This window comes from Lucilia cuprina, chromosome 5 (assembly GCF_022045245.1).
Source record: "Lucilia cuprina isolate Lc7/37 chromosome 5, ASM2204524v1, whole genome shotgun sequence".
In the NCBI taxonomy this organism is placed as follows: domain Eukaryota; kingdom Metazoa; phylum Arthropoda; class Insecta; order Diptera; family Calliphoridae; genus Lucilia; species Lucilia cuprina.
In genome coordinates, this window is record NC_060953.1 from 69,229,968 (window position 1) to 69,249,086 (window position 19,119).

The following is a 19,119-nucleotide window of genomic DNA, read 5'->3' on the forward strand; positions in this document are numbered from 1 at the left end:
AAACAGAAAAAATTGGAAAACACTTATAAATGGAAGCTCAGTAAATATTGACCCTAGGACAAAGTATTTTTTCTTTTTTTTTGCGGGATCATCAGTAACTTATTTTTTTCCAAACCAACGGGGCCAATCCTAATGTTGATGTCATTGTTGATAACTATAAATTGTTCTTTTTTTTGCTTGTATGAGAGTAAATGCATACGTATACATAGGGATTCGTATACTATTTTTTATAATTTCTTCTACAACATATTTTCTCATCATACGATAAGGATTTATTTATCATGATTATTATTAAGAATATTATGGTGTCATAATAATATTTATATTTGATTATATTGTATGCGTGTCAGTCAATCTCTTGTGTGCTGGAGAGTTTTATGAATATGACATTGCATAAGCATGAGTAATGTAAAGTATGTGCAACAATAGTGTTGTCGAGCGGTACAAAGAAAATAAATATATTTAGAGGTTAAAATACATAACGTCTTCATTTCTTACATACTAACTAACCACTTACAACCATGTTATTCCTTTATTGCTATAAATTTTGTATGCATTACTTGGCATTTGTAACAACAACTACACAAAAAAACATAAACAACAATTGAGAAAATACATCAAATTGCAATTTTCTATTACAGATAACAATTGTCATGCACTCATATCTGCAATAAAAATTTCTAAAATGAAAGATGAGTTTGATTTTCTCGTTTTACTTCAGCCAAAAAATAAGAAATCAATCAATTGTCTAATTTTTTTTTCTCTTCTTAAATATATAAGTGTAAATGCGGGTGTGTGACTTTTTGAATTGGTGTAAATTGAAATATTACAAATAATAGAAAATTAATGTTCAATTGATTGGAATAAATATTGTGTTTAACATAAAGTGAAAAATGTAATAAATAAACGTGTTAAAATGGGATAAATAAATAATCATTGTCATAGACAAACAACATTTTTTAAAAATATACATATGTACATATATATATATGTATGTGTTTATCTATAATTGTCATTGTTGAAAATGTGTGTTTGGAAAACAAATGCGAATATATTCTAACACCTGCAAATGCAATTGATAATTGTATTGAAGTTATTTAAAATTATAAACTATAGTATTTGGATAGTGTAAGGGGTGTATTGATTATATTGTAAATTTAATTGCATTTTCACATACCTATGTATTTAATTACAACGACTTTATTTTCAAATAAAGTAATTATTCATTAAATTTTATTGAAACAAATAAAAATATATTTGAAATAAATTTAAATATTTTGAAAATTTTAGCAATAGTAAAAAATACAACATAGTGAAGTTTTCAAAAAAATAAAACACCGTTTTTTATTTTTTTTTTCTTAAACTTTTTAATTTTAATTAATAAGTATTGTGACGGAATTTTTGTGGGAAGGAATGTTTGTAACATTTTTTAAAAATGAATTATTATATAAGAAAGTACCTTTAACTGTAAAGAGCAAATAAAATTCGTCATAAGCAAAAATATAACTTGTAACTTTTTATTTTATAAGTTTTTTATAAAAAAAATTAGATTTTATAATAATAATTGTAATTCGTATTACAGTTCTTTAGATTTTTTCAATATAAGATTTCGTATGTTAAAATTATCTTAAGTAATCGTATTAAACCAAAAAACCATATCTAAAACCAAAAAAATCAATAACTATAAAATTGGTTTGCCAAATCCAACAAAAGTAAATTTAACTTCAATTAACATTTAATTTTTATAAAAAATTTAACATTATTCTTTATTGTAACAATAGTATACATATACCTACATATATGTATATTTTACAAAAGAAATCCTATAAATATTTATTTATTTTATTCCGATAAACCATCCAAGGTATGCTATTGAATTTAAAATATCAACAAAAAATTCTTAAGATATGCCGTACAATTTCATACTATGTATTCGCATTGAAGGCAAATGCAAACAAAATGAAAGAAATACTAAAATATTATTGTTATTTACAATGAATATACAAATAAAATTTGCCAATTAAATCATTTTTTTTTTTTGCTACAGACCATAAAAATTGAACAATATTTTCAACTTCTAACAGAACAACAAAAACAAATAAATTCGAAAAAATAGAAATTGAGATGGAGTGAACTGCAAACAAATAGTAAAATAAGTCAAAAAGGCAAATTATATGGATAAATGTAACAAGAAAATGCTATAAAATTGTTTTAAAATATTTACAAAGTTTTTATAAATTTAAGAATTTTTTTTATTTTCCTTCTCTGTTTACTTCTTAATGTATTGTTTTTATATTATTTGTTGGCAAACAAATACTAAAAACAAAGTAAGAAAAAAGTAGTTATATTCTCCTTAAAGCGTTAAACCATAAAGTATGCAATAAAATAATATGCATATTCCATACTGCATACTGTAAAGGAAAAACAAAATAAACTATCAAGACAATCCTTAAAGTATGCAAACAATATAAAACTTGTTTGCATTTATTTTGTCTGGTTTTTTTATTTTATTTTGTTACTTTGCCGGCTGATGGTCGATAGCTGACTTTATGCATCAAATAATCAAACAATATGCTAGAAGTTTTCTTGTTTGTTTTAGAAAAGTAAACTTTAAAGTCAGAAAGTTATGAAAATTGGAAACTTAAATTAAAGCATATTTTAACTTATTTAAACTTTTACATCAATTTTCATAGATTCGTTTCGAAATTATTGTTATGGGCTTTAATAGCTTAAATTTGCCAAATTTTTCTTTTTTTCTCTTTGCAATGATTTCTTTTTAACTAAAATAATTAAAATTTTTATGTTCCATAATTGCCAGTAACAGTTTATAACGAGAAAATATTCTTCATTGCATCAAAATTATGCCAGAAAAACTGTTATTACCCATAAATGTTACGAATAATGATTTTAGTGGGGAAATTTCCTTTTGCAATAAACGAGGCAAAGAACTTCTGAAAATAGCTTGAAAAATAATCAAATTGTTCAATGACCCCAAATTAGCAGTAAAGTTTGTTTTCCTTTTGTTTTTTTATATTTTTGCAGATATAAAGTAGTTTATCCTTGTATCATGTCGAAAAAAAGGATACAAATAACAGAAATAAAAGAAAAGGTCATTTTGGCATTTTATAGAAATATTATAAAAAATATTTTATACACTTTGGAAAATCCTCTACAATAAAGGAACTGTGGTTGAAGTTGAAGGTCATTTTAGATGGAAATTTAAGGATAATATTTCGTTTTGGCAAATTATCGTAATTTATTTAATTACACAATTTCTAGAAAATGTTTCTATAAGAAGTATAGGAGAGCGTATGATTTATATTTAATTGTGCAATTGCCAATCAAAAATTAATCATACGCACTGTGAGTCATATAGAAATTAATAAAATCATTGCAATGCCTGGAACAAATATAGATTTTTCATTGAGGAACATATTTAACTTTCCTGAATACTAATTTTGATATACGATTTAATAATAAGAAAATGAATATGTTTTCCCCGTACTCGTCTGGATTGCAAGTTTTTACTATAATTCGTTGCCGTACAGAAATCTTAATGTATTTTGTTTATTTTTTGATGATTTGTGAATTAAACCTGCAAAACTGATGTATACAGAACAGACATATTAAAAATTAACACTTGAAAAATTTTAGTACAAAAGGAAATAAAATCCACACAGCAATGAAGATATATATGTAATATAAAATAAGGTGGTCATCAGAACGCCCCTCATCGTTATCGAAAAAGTTTCAAAGGGATGTTAAGTATTTAGCACAAATTGCATTTCCAAAAGTCCTACAAAAAGTCCTAATAAAGATGTACAATTTAAGCTTTTTTTATTTATTACATTAACCAACAAATAAGACTTCATTATAAAGAAAATTCTAATAAACTAACAACACTTCTAAATAATAATAATAAAAAAGTTACTTTATTCAACTGAAAAGAAAAAATAAACCTCATTTTTATTTCTTATTCCTTGAGCAATCTACGAATTTAACTTAAGTTGTTTTGTAAAGTTTTATAATTGTTGTTGAAAATCTTAAAATCTTTCTACAGGTTGCAATCTTACTGTTGTATATTTTTACATTAACTAAACAAGTGTTACTTGCCACGGGCTAAAATTTTTTAGTTGGCGGTTTGTTATACATCTAACTGCATCGAGGAAAACTTTTTTTATAAAACTTTATTAAATATGATTAAAACATAAATACGTATAAAGTTATTGCAAATAAAAATATTGAAATAAATGGTTTGCTTTTTTTTCAGTGTGTACAATTTCATAAATTGGGTAGTTTTAGATGAAAAGGTATCCAAAAATTTACACACAATTTCATACGGATACATGTGAATTTATGTATGAGTGTTCTAAAGTATTTACTTACGCTATAAAGATATCTTATGCCTAAGGGTATGTGTATTCTTTCCGGTTTTTTTTTTCTATTATGGGACTTGGTTAAAAAAGTTTTCGTTGTGCAAGCAAAGCAATAATTTTCTTTTTATTTTTGTTTGTGTTTTTCTAAATGATGCACATATAAAAACAATTGATAAGAAATGAGGGTTAAATAAATGAAATGGAATGGAATTGTATTGAATATATACGGCATAAAAACTAAAGGGAATAACAATGTTTTAATCAAAAATAAATGACTAATATTTTAGAAGCAAAAAGTTTTTTTATTTTATGAGAGTTTATAAGTTTTAATAGTCATTGGAGGTTTTTAGAAAAAAAATTGTAGATTACAGTCTGCCTGACAATTATCAAGTATATTTAAATATTTAATTCGGTTTTTTGGGACAAGAAAATGTAATTAATCTTAATACCAAATTTTTAAACAGTCCTTGCTGTCAAGGCTTAACTTGGATTGTTGGTTTATTAGCCAGTGTAAATTATAATCCTTTCCTGGCGTCAATATTATTTGGGAAATTTTCCAATATTTTGTAAAAAATTTAAGGGACAAGATCGGAAGGTGTAATTGAATCATAACATGATGACTTTTTAGGTTAAGATTGTCCTTTATGACTTTATAAACATATACATGACTTATTATTATTTCATAGTCTATTGAAATACTTTATTGTTCCAGTAAAAAACCATTTGTTGGGGATTTTGGATACACTAGTTAAAATACAATAACCTTATCTTTGCGCTTCAAATTTTTAGCAGTCTTCCAGAGGAATAAAAATGTTAGCTTAATATTGGTTAAATGGTATCCGTGATCCTCTTTCAAAAGAAGGGCAACTTTCAGGTTTTTAATTGCTGTAGATAGCCTGTGCTTTTCAGCAGGAAATCTGTTTTGTTGCAATTCTCTTCTACGTTTCTTCTTTTTGAGGAGAAGTTCTGCGATAGAAATATTCAGATAAATTAGGGACGTAAAGTCACTTATACAATTGTTAATTTCTTTATTGCACTGTAAAATATTATTAAAAATAAATGTTATGACTGCAAGTGATGTTAAATCCAAACAGATCGACTAGAGTTCTGTACAGTTTTCTACCTTTACTTTCTAATGGTGTTCTTAGAAATTCTTTAAAGTATCTTTTGCGCAGGGTAAATCGTGAAGAGCAATATATATAGATGCCATAAAATTAAACCAAAGTAAATCTGAAATTAAACAATTTGTTTAAAAAAGGAAGCAAATATGAAATAATTATTAAACTACAATACGTATGAGTAATTTAATATTAATCATTCTGTAAGTAAAAGGTCAGGAGGTCGTGGTATTTACAAAAATTCTTTTATTACCGCAAATAAATGGAAAATGTTTAAATAAACAAATGTATATATTTATATAAAATTTTGAAATTTCTGCCAACCAATTTCAAAAGTTTTACCTTTAGAAAACCTACGCACACCCATAGATCATTATCTTAAATAACGAAAATTATTTTCTTTTTTTTTTTTTTTTGGCTCACAAACTTGTTTGCTGTTTTGGGTATTTTTTTGAAATAAAAGAGAAAAATACACGAAATCAAATAATAAATCTCTATTTGTATTTTTGGCTGCTACATGGAATTGTCAACTACAAGCAATACTTACAACATACCAAACACATACTGTAAAAACAAAAATAAAAACTTATACAACCTACACTTTACAAGCTGAACAAGAAATATGACAATTCAAACATGATAACGATGATGAAGCAGCAGATGAAGAGGCAACAAACAAATAAGCAAAGCATAGAAAAAGTATATTTAACAACTACTTGCTCATATTTAGTTAAGTTTTCGTGCAAAATTTCAATCTCACAAGTATAAGCGAAAAAAAATTCTGAAAGTAGACTATTATCAGAAAAAAAAACTCTATCACACAAACATTTTAGTGTACTTATACTTAGAAGAGATATATTTGTTTAAGTATCATACAGTTATGTATATGTATGTACGTGTGTGTCCTCATATTTATATAGATATGTCTGGATGTTTGTGCGAATGCTGCACATAGATAGATAATAATGTTGTAGGTGTTTTTTCTTTCTGTTGTTGGTGCGAAAATTACAATGACAATGTCAACATCTTGTAAGTGATGTATGTATCTAGCACTTACATTTTCTTCAGCCATTAAGAAAAATCAGCAATAAAAGAGAATATTTAATATCTCCACTTAATAGTTTAAAGTATTTAGTAAAAAAAATATATTGTGTGTGTATTTATTAGAGTGATCGACTCTGTATTTTACCGGTGTTTTTTAATACTGAAATTGTATTGAGGAAATCACTAGCTAAAATTAACTTTTATATTAGCTGAAAATTATTGAGAAAGTAAGAACTATACGTTTAAAAGACAAATTTAAATAGACTTAAATAACCATCGTAGTAGTTACACATTAAAGAGAATATTACGCTATAATTAAAAATATACATTTATCTTAAATATGGGCTTGAAAATGCTTAGACACTTTCTGAGTTTGTTTGTTAGATAACAAGAGGGAGAAGTTGAAATTTTAAGTAAATATTTTGAATGAAAAATGGATGTTGCGCTAACACACAACATCTTTTTGTTTAAAGATAATTTTAATAATTTATTTGCTTATTCTAAAGAAACAAAAACTAGCCTCTATATTTACCTATTCTTTGATGTATCATGGATGGATTATAAAGATAAAGAAATTTTAATGAACAAACATATCTATGTATGTATGATGTATATGACTTCAATTATTTATCTTTAACAAAAATTTATATAAAATAAAATCCCTTCGGCTTATTGGTTAATGGTCTTTAAATGCTTATAAATAGACAGCCTAATACCTATTAAGAACATTAAATAAACAAACTATTTAATTAATTTTATAGAAATTATATTCCTTAAACTTTTGAGTTCATAACATTTCATCATAAATTATTTGCTTTAAGATAAATTTAAGAGCTAAATCCTTTTTAAAAAAATGTGTGTGTAAGATTATAAAGTTAAAAAGCCAAAACATATTTGCTAAATGAATTATTGATTTATTTAGTGTTAGGCAAATGCTTTTAATGCAGCGCCTTAAGTATCTAAACAATCTCTTTATAACAACATTTATTAAATGTGCTACAAAACGAATGTGTTATATTGGTTAAACAACAGAAAAATAATTGTACATTTCTCTTAATACATTCAGTGAAGTCATTTTTACAATCAAAATTGTTTTTATTGTTATATTCTATTGAACGAAACCATAAAAATTTTTTTTACATTAAAAACAAATTGTAAAATTTTACACCAACTTAATTTGAATTTTATGTGTGTTTAAAAAATTCATTTCACCAGAAATTTATGCTATTAAGAAAATCTGAAATACATAAAATTTTATTGTTTAAATAATAGAAACATGAAGAGAAGACCTGTATTTATGTATGCAGACTGTAATAAATCTGTTTTCAGAATTTTAGTAATAAAAAATAAAAAGTTTATATATGAAAAGGAAGCCAACGTAAAGGAAGTGTATAATAATTTCAAAAACATGTAAAACACTGGAAATTAAAAGAATCTTATATGGCTGTAGTTTATTTAATTCAATTAAATTATGTGTTTACCATTAAGACCTGTCCACGAAAAAAAATTAAAGTACTTTATGTAATTTTACTTGTATACGATGCGATCTTGTATAAATCTACTCTTACATTATACCACGAGTAATATGATCTGTCAAAATATTGTGTGGAAGAGAACGTACGGGAAAATCTAAACGCAGTATATAATGAAACATTATACATTGAGAAAATAAACAGATGGAAAATTTTAATTTTTTGAAATGATTAAAAAAATAAGCTTGTCTCATTTGATCAGCGATGTATTTTTATGTAAACAAATACAAAAAAATATAAACCAATAGTATAAAAGCACAAAATAGAAATCATACGACTTTTATTCTTTTTGCTAAAATACGGATGGAGTTTCATTTGATTTTTCATATTGTAAGTCGTACGTAAAATCTTTTAGTCTAAAGGACTCTTAAACTACTATAATTATGCGCTTCACCTTAGTGTAAAGGGTATATTTAAATTCGTCATTCCGTTTGTAATTTGCGATTATAAAAAGTATATACAAATATTGTAGATCCATATATATGTATAATCGACTCCGTAGATTAAGCGTCTGTATTTCTGTCCAATAAATTTTCTTATAATCATAATCCTTATATATGGTATATATATTCAGTCTCAGTTGAGATTTTCAAGTATTTAGTCATACTTTTTATTTTCTTTATTTAAAAAAAGTAGATTATTTTTCGTGGATAAGCCTAATTTAATACTGATTTTTTTGTGTATTATAATTTTTATTTTTATTGCTTTTGCTTTGCCTCAATTTTATTATATTTTATCTTTTAAAACTTTATGCATTTAAGATTTGTTTAGAATTTTCTTAGCAATACTTTTTATATTCAAAGTAGCCTCAAATTAAGTTTTAGCAAAACCAAATTTGAAGCTTAATTAATTTATACATATTATTTCTACTAAAATATTAGGGTATTTTATTCTGGAATAAATAAAAACGAAATGTAAACTATGAAATGCTACTGTTTAATAACAGCTTTATATAACACTAAGAAATTCAATATTAAAATTAAAACTTACCTAAAAATTGGTAAATATTTATAATGTCCTTAACAATTGTATTCCATATTAAAAATCAAATCCACATATTTTTATTGCTTACTAACCATCAAAAAATTGAATTAAAAGTATTTTAAATTTAATTAAAGCAATTTAATAATAATAAAATGTCTCATTCATCAAAAAATTTGAGTACATAATAATATAATAATTAAAGGCCAAACTTCTACTGGCAGCAAATTACAAAATGTTAAAAATATTATTAAACTAATTATGAGGTTTATTTAACAGGACGAAAACATTTTATAATAAAGAACTTGTTGTTGAATTCCAATAAAAAAGTTTAACTGATAAACTTTATAAAATACTGCCACATATTTTGTTCATATAAACATACATACATTGTTACATATTGAATAAAGCAAAATGAACTAACCAAAGCTGAAACTATTTAATAATGAAATATTTAATCCAATAAAGGCATTCGATTTTAACATACTCATACTTTAGAAAAGAATAATAAAAGCACTAAAATAAAATACGTCTGCAAAGTTTTTGTCTCAGAACGAATGAGTGAAAAAAAACCGACATGAAAATAAAAAGCATTTGTTATCATTTTGTTTGTTAAAGCACACATTGAAGGACGTTTTGTTTAACACATTTTATAGCATACTTTTAGGATTATTACCAACAATGGCAAAAACTTATTTGTGGTTCGGTACGGTTTTATTTTTCTTTGCTTATGAAGTTACTGTGAACTTTAAGTATTCACGGTGTTAAAGTCTTTATAACATTTTTATGTTCTAAATAAAATCCACTCAGTTTTTAACTTAATATTTTTGATAATATTTTGAGTACTTCTGGGAGAGAGAGATTTTAATAAAGAACAATACATATTTTCCAACGAGTAGTCATAATACTTTAGTTTAGTATTAATAAATTGTCTTGTATAAGTTAAACCGAGCGGGTAGATTTAAAGATTATGTGAATTATTAATAAAATCTTAAATTTTAATAGCAATATAGTTGAGAAATTTAAGTAAAAAAAGAAAATTACACGTTTAGCTTTATGACTTTTAAGCAGCATATTGCCTTCTTTAGTTGTTATGTTGATTTAATTTAATTTTGTGTGAATTTTATTTAAGGATTTTCTGTTTATTATTTAAATTACTTATTTATAACATACGATTTATTTACTTTATTAAGTCATTTGTACATGTTCTTCTATAATAGACTGTTGGTGTTTCTACAACATTTCTTACATGTCCATAAATGTCATGCCAGAAATTTTTATTTTTTTAATAAATTTTGTACGTGCTGAATGAATATTATAAATAAAATGTTCTGGACATTAAAAGTTATTAATTGCACAATATTAAATCACTGAAATACAATACAAATAATTGTGTTTTATTATTAAATGGGAGAATGACACAAGGATAACACTACTTAATATGTACTCAAACACAATCACATACACGAACATCATAAACATGCATTTACATGTGAATATATGTTTGTATGTTTTCGCTTTAAATCAAAATAATTTGCATAAATAATCATACATTCACACTTACTCACTTCACAACATCATCATCATACACGTGTTTACACTTGAACACATGAACTCACAAACACTTGTTTATTTGTATGTGTAACGAAACGTTGATTAAAATTTATGATTTTTATATTGTTTAAACAAAATCTCTTATTTCTTGTTGCAAATATTTATAAGATATTCATATTTTTTACCTTTACTTTTATATGCTTTTGTAAAATACATAGTTAACAGCGGTAAAAAAATATTTTTCATTTCAATTTTATAAATTTTTACATGACTACAGAATGTGTTCAAAATTTAGGATATTTTCATTGAAATGGGGTCTGATAATTACAAAAACCTCATATTTAACACAATTTGACTTACGACCAATTTTTTTTAAACTCGCGTAGCGGACATGGGATGAATGGTGAATTTAGCATCTTATTGAGGTCCTAAAGACAAAGGTCTTTCACTACACTATACAAAAAATACTTTTTAAAAAAGACCAAATATTTTTTTATATTTGAATCATCAAAACTTTGGCCTAAATATCTATGCACATAGTTATATAGCAAATATTTAACAATGATGTTTTCTTATATACAATGTACGAAAAATTTATTGATCCATATCTTGAATTGTATTCACATAATATTCACCATTTTATAACTAATCAATAAAAAGTATATATATACACATCTATACATAATACATACCCATCAATTGTAATTATTTTATTTATTGTTATCACCAAATTATAACAAAAAATACCACAATTGTTTAAATAATTTCCTCATGAAAAATAAAATATATTTTACAGATTGTTGTTTAAACATTATGAGTAATTAAAACTAATTTGTGACAACTTAACACATCTGCATTAACTATTAAACAAAAACAACAACGAAAAAACAAAAGTAATAAAAATTATTACATTTCAATAAATCACACACATATCCATACATACACTATTTACACAACAACAATACACACTCACACAGATATCCATATATTATACACACACTGACAATAACAAAGTCATTATATGGTTCAATTGTTTAAATAACTAAAGTGGAGCAATAGTGAGAAGAGTTGAGACGTAAGAAATATGTACAAAATTATGAGAGTGATTATAAAGGAGTTCTGAATTGGAATGGCATGAGAAATAGAGTTTAAATAGGAAGTAATAAAATAACACATCCATTTAACTGAAAGAGAATCAGTTACAGTTACAACAAAATGACAGTTTGTTGTTGTTTTCGTTTAGGTCTGTCGTATCAAAGCAGATGTGGCAATATCATTTGTGAGTTTCTGCCGTTTGGTTGTTGTTTTTGTTGTAGAACAATAATAATAGTAGTGTCAGTAAATATCATTAAATGACAACAAGCTATTTAACTACATTAAAACCCATTCAAGTGCCAATTAAAACCACAAAATGCAAGCATTGAATAATAAATAGCCAACCATCATCAACAAATAAACAACAACTACAACAGCCCAACAAACCCCAGGCAAACACATAAACGAGTAAACAGTCAGACATACATACTTACACACATACATACATACATACATGCACGCAACCAAAAAAACCAAAATGCTCGTAACAGAACAGAACACAACTCAAATGAACACAACATTTGGTTATGATTGTTCTACTACGATTTACAAGTGTAAGAGGCCAAATACTCTAGTATAGAACTCCACTTCAAACAAATACTAAAAACAAAAATATGAAACTGAAAAATAAAAATAAATATTAATATTCCTATTTCTGTTGTAAATAAAGTACTGATTTTATTAGTGGGTGTATGGCTTGAAGTATGTGGTGCGTAAAATAAATGAATAGTAGTTTGGTTGGCTTGTTAAATGTGCAGTTGATTGTTAAGAGGATAAAATTTATAGATATAGAAATGTATGCCTACTTACAGCTATTCGGATACTTAAAAGCACACATTTATTTTTAAGTAAGTGTGTGTAACTTTTACAAATTCACGTTTTATTTGCATATGTATACATTTGTACTTTCTTTAAAAATTGCTTTCTGTTCTTTAAAGGAGTGAATTTCTTTGCTTTTCTATTAAACAGAAATGTATATGCTTCATTAATTTTAAATAATAATTGTAACAAGTGAATCAACAAAATTTGTAAATATTTAGACTTTTCCAACACTGACTCATAATAGATGCGTGTTTAAAAGAGCGTCATTCTATAACTACACACACAAATATAATTGCCATTGCAGATGTCGGTAGTAAATAAAATAGAAATTTCTTTCGATAAACAACGAAAGCAGAAAAACTTTCATTCTACTACTTCCCCTCAATAGGAATAGAAGTGAAACACACATTCATACATACAAACATTAACACAACATGACTCATTTATTTAATTGTATAACGTGTATTTGTATTTCCATTTGTATTCGTATTGTGTACATAAACTGTGAATAAATAACTTAAAGTATACATATGTATAAGTTCAAGTGCGTTTTTAATATGTTTTATGGTTTTATATGCTAGACAAATGTTTAATATAAACAACAAGGAGTAACTTTTATTTGTCTTTATTTTATCCCACAATTCACAGAAAATGACATTTGGAAAATGGCTAAGGAAAAACAAACACGCAAAAAATCACACTAACGAACGGTGAAAAAGTCTGAAAAGTACTTTTTAATATAAAATTTTCCCAATTGCACCTGATATTGACTGACTGATATTGCCCATTTTCAATACCAAAGAATCTTAATGAACTATAAATACTTTGTTAACATTTTAGCTACTTAGCTTGTTTCGTTTTGACACTATTTGTGTTTAAATTTTTACTGTAGTTACATACTGTATGCTTTAATATTTAAATTTATTTAATACGCTTACTACTGCACATATGTATTTACATATAACAAATATATGAAAGTGTATGTTTCCTCCTTTTTATCAACCATTTAAAGGAAAATTGTCGTCTTATCTTACTCTTATCTCGTATTTCTTATCAATTTCCATAAGAATTGCCAAAAGCTATAATATGTCATCATGTTTTTGTTTTCTGGTTGGTTTGTTGTTATATTTTTTCAAGGCAAAAAGAGCATGTTAAAACGAACATATATACATATGTATTAAAAAACAAACTCACCCACCTATATGTATGTATATGGATCTATATTAAATATACACCACTACAAACTAAAAACATATTTTACTATATATATTTTGTTTTTTTCATTTCCTGTTCTCTACGAGTACAATACAAGTATGGAAAATTTATTATTTACATAAGAGAATGGAGGAGGATCTTAAATTGCAATTTATTTTCGTTAAACTTAAAAAGACAGTTTAACAATTTTTTCCTTTGTATTGTTTTAGTTTTAAACTTTTTTTAGTACTAGATTTTGCAGTGGAGTTTTGTGAAGTCCTTGAGTTTTTATGTGAAAAAAAGATCTAAAAAGTTTTGCATTTAATAGTAAAAAATGTTGTTGAAACTTTTAAGGCAAAAATACAATTTACATGATTTAAAAAAAAATATTTGTAGCACAATTTAAGGTTTTATAAAAATGTGTATTGCAACAAAGGTAATGTTTAAAGATATTCTAAAAAAATATTAATTGTTTGTACTTTTATCAATAACTAACTACAGCGTTTTATATTCTAATTTAATATCCTATGGTATGGTAAAGTACAGTACAACATTACGTATGAGTAATTCATATTAATCGTACTTACCATAGCACATAGTTAGTATACTTTTGTCACAATTTTCATCAAAACTAAATTTTCACAAATTCTACAAATTAATTTTTCATTATAAATATTTTCTAACGGCACAATCACCCTCACTTAATATGTGGGAAAATGGGATAATGGGGGAAGAAAGGGATATAAATGTATCTATTATAAAAAATATAGCAATTTTTTGGTTAAGGCTTCAGTGTTATTTACTGACGGTAAAAGCATTTTGTCACATAACGATAAATTTTAACTTTTTACAGTCTTTAGTGCAAACATGTCCTCAATCGAAATCCAATAGAAATGATTTCCATTTGACTAAGAAATTCATTGCAATCTGCTATTTATTGTTTACATAACATTTACAAATATTTCAATAATTTCTATTTCGTTTTTTTCTCTCTCTTGTTTCTTTTTAGGTTTTCTCATATTATTTTCTACTTTATACAACGTAAATAAACAATAAACAAAGGATTTACATGATTTTCTTGAAAAAAAACAAAAACAACGACAATACCAGAAAAGGAAGAACTACAACACCAACAATATCAACAATGTCTGTGTACAAATCCTTAGAACAATAATAAACAAAGAAAGCTTTCCAAACAGGAGAAGGAAGTAGACGAACCAAAAATATGCAGATTAAAATGGAGTTGGAAGCACAACTTAATAAAAAGCAATAAACAAATAAACAGCAACAACAATAGCAATAAGGAACAAAAAATAAACACATTTAAAAACGTAGAAACATTACAAATATTGAGAAATAAAAAAAATAAAACAACAACTGAAATTTCATAATGTTACTGCGACATAAAAATAATAATCGTAAACATAACAGCAGCAACAACAATAATAAAAATAAAAATAACAATAATAAATTCAGCGAACAAGAAATTAAAGAGGAAATTTCAACAAAAATCTATAATATGCAAAAGGAACAACAGCTGCTACAACAGCAACAACAACGATAGCATTAGAAATAACAACAAAAATATTTTATTTCCCGATTGTTTTCTTCTTTTCTTTTTTCTTTAAATTAAAAACGAACAAACAAAAAAACATTCAAAATACAACAATAAGAATTTTTTACGATTAATCCGAAATAACAAATTTAATTGTGAACAATAATAGCAACTACAAAAAGAAAACATAAAAACAGCATTAACAAAATAAAAAAAAAAAAAAACGACTGACCAAAATTAAAACATTACTTTTAAATTTTTTATAAAAATATCATTCAAATCTACCAAAACCACGAAACAATCACTGACACACACATTAATTTAAAATTACTCACATACGAACACATAGAAAGCAAAAAAGGAAAAAATAAAATAATAAAACACATTGACTCATTCATTTACTAACTCAATCACAGTCATCACACATACACACTGCTACACAACCAAACAACATACTTTAACTAACAAAAAATTAGCCAAATTTGATGTTAAAAGTGTCGGATTGTTAGTTCGTTCGTTCATTCAGTACGTAACAAGTGACGTAGCACCACTCACTATATAGTCCACTGAAGTTCATAGACATGCGACTGATTCTCATCATCATACGTATATATTTATCATAGAATATAGCAACAACTACGACAACCATACTACAAGTTTCGCTAAATGTTTGAAAACGCAACAAATGAGAAATGTGGTGAATTTAACCAGCATAAAACGATAAAGTAATAGAAATGCGTTCATGATAAATCTGGATTTTAAAAAAAAAACAAAAAAACGTAATTGGTTCTTTAATGCAAACTATAATATCTAAAAACGCGATCTTTTTTTAAACTAAAATATTTCTATACTTTGGAATTTAAAAAAAAATACTGAGTTTTTTCAATTAAAAAAATTGTGTAAAAACAAATTGATTTTTAATAAAAATTAAAAATGTACTTAAAAATCGTTTAAAAAATTATTCAGGTTTTGTACTAAAAAAAATTCATTAAAATTAATTAAATTAAAATTTTCAGTTTTTTTAGTAAAAAAAAATTAAATACAGCTTTTTTATTTATTGCTATCCAGTTTTAACACGAACCCATTCCTTTTCTGAAAATTGAATTAAAAACATAAAATAAACTTTATCCATCCCTCTACACTAGTAACAACAATTAAAATTAGACAGTAAAGAACAACAATAATAAAATTAAAATCAAAAACAGAGAAAAGTATAAAACCATTTTTGAAAAATAATTTTTCTAGGAATTTCATTTAATTTCCCATGGATGTGTGAGTGTATGTTAAACTGGACATGCGATAATAATAATAACAACACCAGTAACAACACGATGATCAACATTACCACAACAGACAACAGAAAGTAGAGGAAGAGTGAAAAGAAAAATATACATTATTAGTAACAACAGCATCAGCACTCCTACCAAAACAAGCAACAGTAACAACGATAATAACAGCAGGAATCTACACCCTATAAAACCTTAAGATTAAACCACAATTTAAACAACATCATCAACAACACCAACATTCAGCCTGTGTGTACCGCTTGCCTGCATGTGTATTCTTTATATTTGTATAAATGTGTGTGTTTGAGAGAGAAAGCGAGTAATCGTAAAGTAAACAAACCATCACCCTTTTTCGTCATCATCAACAACAAAAACAACAACTATCATTTACTAAAGCAGTATCAAGCCAGTCAGTTTGTCTGCCCGTCAACTGAGCAACAAACCAGCCAACCAGTCAGCCGGGCAGTCAACCGAACAACAATTTAGCAAAAGTAATCGTCAGTCTTCGTATATTCAACAACATAATTTTAACGCCAACAATTCTTCATTGTTTGTTCGTTTGTTTGTATGTATGGGTGTGTATGCAAGGATACAAAAAGCTGGATACGCTTCATAAACAGTTACACACACACACACTTAACCTCACCCCTCACCCAATACACAAGCATACGCATACAACATCAACAAACACATGCACCACGCACACTTACAACCACTAGAATACACTCAACAATTTCATCATTAACAAACATCGCACAACAACGAATAACGAAATCGACAACTACAACTATTACAACAAGAATTATATAAGAATAAAAAAAACAAACATTTATTTTATTTTGTTTTTTCATCTATCTGTCTGACTGCCTGCTGATTCACACTTTCTCCCATCTCACCCATCTCTTGCTGATTATTGCAACTTTATTATCGCCATCGTTGTTGTCGTCATCATCAACAACTACGACAACAACAAACGAACATTTAACTCGCCAACGATAAACGCAATTGCCATTTCACCCTCGTCCTGGCCAACGTCGTCGTCGTTGTCGTCATCATCAACAACACAATAAAAACAACAACATTGTTTCGTTAAGGCTTAAATGAATTTATTTTGTTGCTGCTGCTGTAACATGGCACCAAATACACGCGTCACACGCAAATGGGAACTATTTGCCGGACGTAATAAATTTTATTGTGATGGCTTGTTAATGTCTGCTCCTCATACGGGAGTATTTTATTTAACGTGTATTCTTATAACGGGCACAAGTGCGTTATTTTTTGCATTTGAGTAAGTATTGAAAAAATTGTTCATGTATTCATGTTTTCTTAAATATTCATTTATTTAAGGTTATTTTAATGTGACGTTCTTGTAATTTAAGTACATGGGTTTTAAAAGGTTTTTAAAAGGACGAAAAACAGCATTCAAATGTCGCAAAAACAATTAACGCTGTTTTTTTTTAATAAAGATTTATATTACAGATAACCCTTAATACTTATACGGCAAATTTATTTTTCATGGTTATAGAAATTGGCAAAAGTAAAATATGGTCCCATATTCTCCTTTTAATATTCCTTTAACAAATTACATATAAACTTTTAAAAATGTTCCACACATATGTTATAAATGTAAGTAAATGTACTTTTAAAGAATTTTTCTTTTACCGTTCAAGAATTACTGGAAACAAACAAATCAAATAAATGACCAAGTGTAATTGAAAATCTCAACATAAAGTGCACTCTACTCACAACATTCTCAAATACATATATTTGTTTTAATAACTTTTTTGTTATTTATAAAATAACGTTTATTTTGTCACTACTATTATTCTGCAATATTGGTTTTATAAATTTTTTAACAAACAAATTTCTTTTAGTATACAAGGAGACAGTTATTATAAAAACGAAATTGTTGCTTTTCACATGGACAAGTTTTACCAATAATTGAAAACTATTCAATATGATGTAGTTCTTAATGGATTTTTAAAAATCCCTTGTAAAAAAACATTCCGGGTATGTTTTTTTTTTAATTTTTATTTAAAAAACGACAAAAACAAAAAATAACGATATAAAACTTTCTCAAAAATTTCCAAGAGCACATGTATTCTAGTCTGAAAATGTTCTTAAAATTGCATGAACTTTTTCTAAAAGTTTAGTGTAAAAGTTTTTAAATCACTTAATACATTGTACGTACGAATACTTACTTGTTTTTTATTTTGATTTTTATTCGACTATTTTGCAACAATTTTTCAAACTCATAAAAGTTGTTGTCAAACAAACTTTTGATATGCGAATCAAAAGGGAAGTTTCAATGATTTCAAAGACACAGCAGCAGCAGCAGACACTTGCTTACAAACACGTGCTGTCTGTCTGACTGGTGAATTAAAAACAAGATGATGTTGCATGTATGTATGTACAATGTTCGATTTCTTGTTCATGTTACTATCGCTTATTCATTCATTTAGTTGTTCAATCTCTTGGATATAAATATACATATATATTTTTTAAATGACTTTCCATTAAATAAACTAAATCATCGTCTCTATCATCATATTGTACATTCAT

At 26.0% G+C, this 19,119-nt stretch overlaps 1 protein-coding gene across 8 annotated transcripts in view; it reads left to right on the top strand.

Annotated features, from left to right (window-relative positions):
• The window catches only part of LOC111688022 (palmitoyltransferase app), a 113,144-nt gene that overhangs the window by 74,116 nt on the left and 19,909 nt on the right, over positions 1 to 19,119 (top strand). For 2 of the 8 annotated variants that reach the window (XM_046952881.1, XM_046952886.1), the window contains exons 1-2: positions 15,421 to 15,996; positions 16,417 to 17,845. In XM_046952881.1, coding sequence (XP_046808837.1) covers positions 17,658 to 17,845 — 188 coding nt within the window. In that variant the 5' untranslated portion in view covers positions 15,421 to 15,996; positions 16,417 to 17,657. Of the gene's footprint in view, positions 1 to 15,420; positions 15,997 to 16,416; positions 17,846 to 19,119 lie in introns of those variants that run through there. The other 6 variants (XM_046952885.1, XM_046952883.1, XM_023450515.2 and 3 more) reach the window with 6 other exon arrangements.